General features: G+C 40.8%; 1 protein-coding gene across 1 annotated transcript; it reads left to right on the forward strand.

The window, feature by feature from the left end:
- Positions 1-660: 660 nt before the first annotated feature.
- LOC105091353 (C-X-C motif chemokine 6) lies at positions 661-2,803 on the forward strand. Its single transcript, XM_031470551.2, has 4 exons — positions 661-826; positions 1,000-1,132; positions 1,246-1,329; positions 1,691-2,803. Exons 1-4 carry the CDS (start codon positions 721-723, stop codon positions 1,707-1,709), a joined length of 342 nt encoding a protein of 113 aa, XP_031326411.1. The 5' UTR covers positions 661-720; the 3' UTR covers positions 1,710-2,803.
- Positions 2,804-6,308: the final 3,505 nt, after the last annotated feature.

Consider the following 6,308-nt stretch of genomic DNA (forward strand, 5'->3'; position numbering starts at 1 on the left):
AGTAGACTTGATTTGGGAGCCTGTTCGTCCCATGAAGTTCAAGTGGGAGTAGAGACACTTTCATCATATTGTCTTGGCTTCTAATGCTGGCTGAAGTCCAGAGAATCATGAACTTATCTGAGGAGCCCAGAATGGTGTGCCTTCAGGCAGGAGAGTGTGAGGTCTTTCAGTTTAGTGCAGTTTTAATCGTGGTTTACATTTCCTGAATAATAATATGAGTAACAATAATTAGAAAGGCTGTTCAGAAATTTTTCTAAAGTCAAACCTCTCGCTTACTTTGTACCCAGTCCTCCTTTTCAGATGGAGACGAGGCGCACCTCTGAAAAGGTTCTGTACCCCAGGAGAAATTGGCTTTTGCTAGCCCAGGCTGGCCCAGGGGATGACATCTCCGCGTGTTCCTCGCCTCCAGCGGGAGAGGCAACTTCTTCCACCGCTGGGCGAGCTACCACGTCCACCGCGGAACGGGTGCGGGCAACTCCTCCCAACCGCGCTCCTCAACCATCACTGCCCAGCCCCCTCCACCCAGCCCCCCTTCCCCCGCCCCTCTCAGTCCAGGGAATTTCCCAAGCATCCCAAAGATTGAGTTTCCTGCCTGGGGGAGGGGGCGAGTGCAGATAAAAGGGATGCACAGGACTCGAAGAAGTCACAGTGCTACGAAGCTTCAAATCCCCGCGCCTTTCCCTCCTCCTGAACTCCTCTCGCCGCGCTCTCTTCGCTACTATGAGACTCCTACCCAGCCGCGCCGCCCGCATCTCCGGCCCTTCGGGCTCGCTGTGCGCGCTGCTCGCGCTGCTGTTGCTGACGCCGCCAGGGCCCCTCGCCAGCGGTGAGAGCGCCCAGCGAGCCGGACGCACCCCCACCCCCGCCGGCGGAACCGAGCCGCCCCGCCTGCCAGGCGGCCGCGGCGGCGTGAGCGCGCGGAAGCATCTCGGGCGGGCTGGCTGGGGAGAGCTCTGCCAGCAACTGGCAACTATAACGAAGTCTCTCTTTCTGCCCTAGCTGGTCCTGTCGCAGCCGTAGTGAGAGAGTTGCGATGCATGTGTTTAACCACCAACACGGGGGTTCATCCGAAAGTAATCAGTAATCTGCAGGTGATCGCCTCAGGACCGCAGTGCTCCAAGGTGGAAGTGATGTAAGTCCTCATGCGCTATGGTGTTCACTGTGATCTTGGCAAGAGGGAAGTCTCCCCAGCCTGGGTCTTCAGTCCCTGTATCTCATGGGTGTATCTTCTTTATCCTTATGCAGTGCCACCTTGAAGAACGGACAGGAAGTCTGTCTGAACCCAGAAGCTCCTTTGATCAGGAAAATCATCCAGAAAATGCTGGACAGGTAGCTGTCACTTGCATCTTTGTGGTTTCTTAATCTCTCTTGAAATGTGGACTTCTAAAGGTCCTATTCTCTGCAGGGGGTTTGGCTACCACATTCCAGACTATGCTTAGAATAAAATGGTTACTCAGGAAAAGAGGGGGAAGTTGTTCTAGAATGTCCTGGGAAAACCCTTATCAACAGTCTCGGGACGCGATTGCCTAGGAGGTTAGGAAGAATTCATTCCTGAGACGCATTTTTTATTAGTATAGTCTTGAATCCACCCTTTGCTTTTAGTTGATCCTAAACTCTGTTTTGAAAACAGGTGCGGGTAGACAGGTGTGTGGAAATTTGGTTCAACTGATACATTTTTTTTTCTCCACAGTGGAAACAAGAATAATTAAGAGAAGGAACCAAGCATTGGAAAAATCGCCCAGTTCTTCAGCAGAATGGTTTTCTGCGGCTCTTTGGACCCAGTGAAGACAAGAAACAAAGGCTGTTTCCTGCAGTGAGTTAGGTTTCCTCATGAATTCCCCATACGAGAGAGGGATGACAGGAGGGAACCTATGTTTGTCCCTTCAGCTTTCTGCTCAGTTTATGAAGTGTTTAGCATAGTATTTCCTCCTACTTATTTGCTGTTACTTTATCTGCTATGCTATTGCAATCTTTGGCAATTGACTAAATTGTGCATAATTACTGGATGTTAATTTTTCAAGATGACTTGTATTTCTAGAATATACTCCTTCTAGTGTTACAGAAAGAGCTGTGCGTTTCAAATGTGAATGGCATTTCATTAAAATGCTGTATGTGGAGATAAACTGTTATCCTCACTCTCTGATGAGATAGGTACTATTATAATATTGTTTCTTGGGGAATATGTTACAGAATTTCCTTACTCTTGACCCCAGGAAGCTGTTTAATTTGTATTGCATTAGAAATTTGAGTGTATTATACAGTTATCTGTGTAGAATATATTTCCTTATTTAGAATTTCTAAATGTGTAAGTTTTATAAGGACTAATGTATTCTCCTCCTATAAATTTAGACATTTGATGTCTTCTTTGTATGGCATAATGTCATGTCTTACTCACTAAACTTTGATTTTATGATATTTATTAACTATTTTATTAGAAGTATTATAATTCTGGTCACTAAATATATGTTTTGGATGGGTGGATGTAGAAGCTAGGAAATAGGTAAATTCCTTATTTCTAGCTTATATAGAATACATCTGTTTAGTTTTTTTTTAAGAATAATGGCAAACTTAACAATACTCTATACTCTGAAAGTTTTGAAAACATATCTGAGCTCTGCATGTAAACTCATCACTTAGTTTTCAAAAAATGCACAGCACTGCTAAGATTTGTAGATGCTTATACTGTATCTTTTTAAGGTCTGACCATTGTGCTATAAAAAATTACATAATGTATCACATTTACTATGTCAAAATTGCACTTTTAAATTGAGTGTGTCATTGGTTTACAGTACTTCTTTTGTTCTTTGGGAAAAAATAAAAGATTTATAAAAGTTAGTCATGTTCTTTCTTCCTTCTTGTAAAAATTAATTGTGTTCCTCTCTGGCTAGCAGAGAGGACCCTCGTTTCCCAATGTCCTTGTGTTAGTTCAGCCTTTCTCCGAGCTCATTCCCCTTCCAGCCACTCCTTCACAGATCCAACAACTTTTGGGTTCTTTAGAAAATGTAAATAGGTAAGAGGTCCTTACCTTAAGTCCTTTATGGGCTTTCTATTTCCTAGACATGAATTAAGAGTTGTGAAGCAGGACAAATTGGTTCTGTCTCATGACTCTGAATTTCTACTTCAACTTTACTTTTCCCTAGCATCTTTGCAGTGAGGAATTTAGTTCCTCAACTGGTCATGTTCTTTCCGGGCCCAGGCCTTTGCACTTGGTAGGGTCTCTACCTGGAAGGACCTTCCCACTTTTCTGCCTACAGGAGGAAGCTTATTCGTCTTTCAAACAATACCTCCTTCATGACGTTTTCCGTGGCACTCCCAGCAGAACTTACGGTTTCCATTTTGTTGTTCCTATAGCATCGCCTAAATATTGAATCTATAGGACTAGCCAACATTGCATTGCTTTTATTTGTTTATAGGGCTTTTTACCCAACCCTATTAAGAGTTCTCCCAGAACACCTACCATATTTCATTCATTTCTACATCCCCAGTAGCTCACACAGACTAATGTAAGTGAATTAATAAACTATCCTAAAACTTCAGGTTGTCAGATAGTGTCTTAAAATCAGTCACCTGGCTCGTGGTAGGTACTGAATAAATTGTAGCTCCTTTACCATCTTTTCTCCTTCTTGTCTACAAGTAATTCAAGAGCTTTGTTACGTGCAGTCCCCTCGACCTATAACACACTTTCACCTGACTAATTCCCAACCTTCCTTCCAGGCCTGTTTACCTGTCACGTAAGGCTTCTCTGACCCTTCCCCCCAACCAGATTAAAGCCCCATTTATATCCTGCCATAGAACCTTGCCCTCTTCTTTCATAGCGTCTTGTCACCCCCATGACGATGGAGCCAACAGAGACCACGTACATGTGGCCATTGATTTAGCATCTGTTCCAACGTCACTGCAAATTCCATGCGGGCAGGGCCATGTTCATCATGTTCATTTCAGTTCCCAGGATAGTGCCTCACACATGGTAGGTGCTTACACAGATGAGGGATCTAAACAAGTCCCACTGTCTCTCTGGTATTAAAATAGCAATTTTGTGTAAATAGCTCATTCTTAGGAATAGCAAGGAAACAAAAGGAAAGAGACTAATCCAATTAGTATACATGCTCACATTCCCTAATTGGATTAATATATTATATACACTTATGTTAACATACATTTGTATTTATTAGTATATATTAATATAACCTAAGTTATTCTAAATCTTTTCATCTTTCCACCTAGCAAGATACAAAGATATATAAAAACTTAGAGTAGATCCAAAGAGATGGGTTGGCTGACAGTTTTTTTTCAGCAATATAAAAGAGCACAAAATAACAAAAATTTTTTAAAAATTATTACATTTCTATGGTCTTTTTTCACTCTCTCAAATAGTATTTTTTCCCTCGAACCTACAAATTATACACTAATCCTAAGGAAACACTTTTAGCAAACCAAATTACCATAAATGTTTGAAAGATAAATTTTGCTGTCTTGGTGGGGGTGGGGTACAGCTCAGTGGTAGAGTGTGTGCTAGGTGTGCACAAGGACCTGGGTTCAGTCCCCAGAGCTTCCACTTAAAAATAAATGAATAAATAAACCTACCTCTCCCCCAACAAAAATAATAAAAAGAAAACAATTTTTCAGTGTTTTAAACAATCTCTGATTTATTGTATCAGCTCCAAAATAGTCATTGAGTAAGTGCCTAATCATAACAAAGGAAAGCACACAAAGTGCCCTTTGGATGAGTAAAACATAAGTTCTGTGAAGAAATAAACATTACTGATTACTTTTTTCTTTATCCTCATTCAATATATTTGTTTTTCCCAGAAGCAAGATTTATAAGTTTAATTTGTTCATAGACCATAGAATAAGAACTTACTGTAGTATCCTCGAAGTTGTATTTTCATGTTCATGCTATAATTGGTCATTTATAAAGAAAATAGATCACAGTATATTACCAAATTATAACCTTCCACAAGAACTGCAATGACAGCTACTTCTCACCAGTCCTACTGCTACAATTGATCCTGCCACTTGCACTCAAAGACTAGCAAACACATCTAGGGGAAATTAACCTAATGCACTTCTTCTAGGGCTATGTCTTATATTGTCCTCACACAAACCCCTAACTTCTATATTCACTCTGTTATCCCTCTGAAGTTCATACCCGTATAGGAAATCACTAGGAATCAAATAAATGCTCAGCTAAAATTTACTTGATGTTCCTCCTTTAGTATAGACAATTTTCAATGTATAATCAATGCCCTTCATTCTACCAGAGTTTCTTGTTTTCCTCTGACACATTCACATAATCCTTTAATTCCTGAAGATATGACCAAGATCTATGATAAAATATGACTAGTGGCTTTGTTTTTCTATCACAGTTTTAATTCTTGCATAAGGAAAAGAATTTCTGTGGGTAACTCTCCTGTTGTTCATAACTTCAGAAGTCCTTCCTAGATGTTGCAAATTGAGAAATTTACTGGACAAAAGAGGCACCTGGGGATTTCAATTCGCCTCCCTGCCTAAGTCACGGAAGACAAGGAAATGTACATGATTCTGATTTTGGCGGATGAGCCTCAGTGGCTTTTACTCAGAAAGCTAATATTATATTCCCAAGAAGGATTCTTCATGCTTCAAATATGCAGAGTGAAATAATGACATAGAAAGACCTAGAGTTTAGGTGTAAAAGTTTGTTTCTACAAAGCCTAGAGTCCAGTTTCTTAAATATTGAGAAACTGCAAGAACACCCCTTGCCCTCTGAAAAATCCATGTTGTGTGTTTCCCCTGCACACAAATGTATGAAGATTATTTCTGGTCTACCCGTAGAGGTGGACAAAGAGAAAAACAGTTGATTTGAGCCATTTCCATCAAGAGAGGCCAGTGATACTGCTTTCTGGTTTGTGGTGAGGAGCGAGGTCAGAGGAACTGCATTTCAAATCTAGTTTAGGGTACTTTTAGCTATGTGACCATGGCAATTTATTTAATCTCTCCATCCCTCAGTTTTCTCATCTGTAGAATCAGTACAGTGGGATCTATCTCTCAAGCAATAAGGGCTAGCTGGGAACAAAGCAGTTTCTTGATAAATGTTAGTTCCTTCTCCAAGTCTCCTAATTCAAACTCCCCTTTACAAATGAGGAAACTGAAAACTCTATCATTTAAGCACTCTTATTTTTTTCATATTTATTAATATTCTTTGCACCTATATGTGAATGATTAATTTTTAGTGTTTCTAAGAAACGTTTTCCTACCAGTCTTATTTAGGAAGCTTCTGGAAGCAATGCATTCACATTCTCTCCATATTTTCTGTCACTTACATGATAATA

Source organism: Camelus dromedarius, chromosome 1, assembly GCF_036321535.1.
Source record: "Camelus dromedarius isolate mCamDro1 chromosome 1, mCamDro1.pat, whole genome shotgun sequence".
In the NCBI taxonomy this organism is placed as follows: domain Eukaryota; kingdom Metazoa; phylum Chordata; class Mammalia; order Artiodactyla; family Camelidae; genus Camelus; species Camelus dromedarius.

Coding starts and splice junctions, on each gene's coding strand:
- LOC105091353 (XM_031470551.2), top strand. CDS start 721: ATGAGACTCCTACCCAGCCGCGCCGCCCGCATCTCCGGCCCTTCGGGC. Junction 827..999: donor GCCAGGGCCCCTCGCCAGCG/GTGAGAGCGCCC, acceptor TTTCTGCCCTAG/CTGGTCCTGTCGCAGCCGTA. Junction 1,133..1,245: donor TGCTCCAAGGTGGAAGTGAT/GTAAGTCCTCAT, acceptor ATCCTTATGCAG/TGCCACCTTGAAGAACGGAC.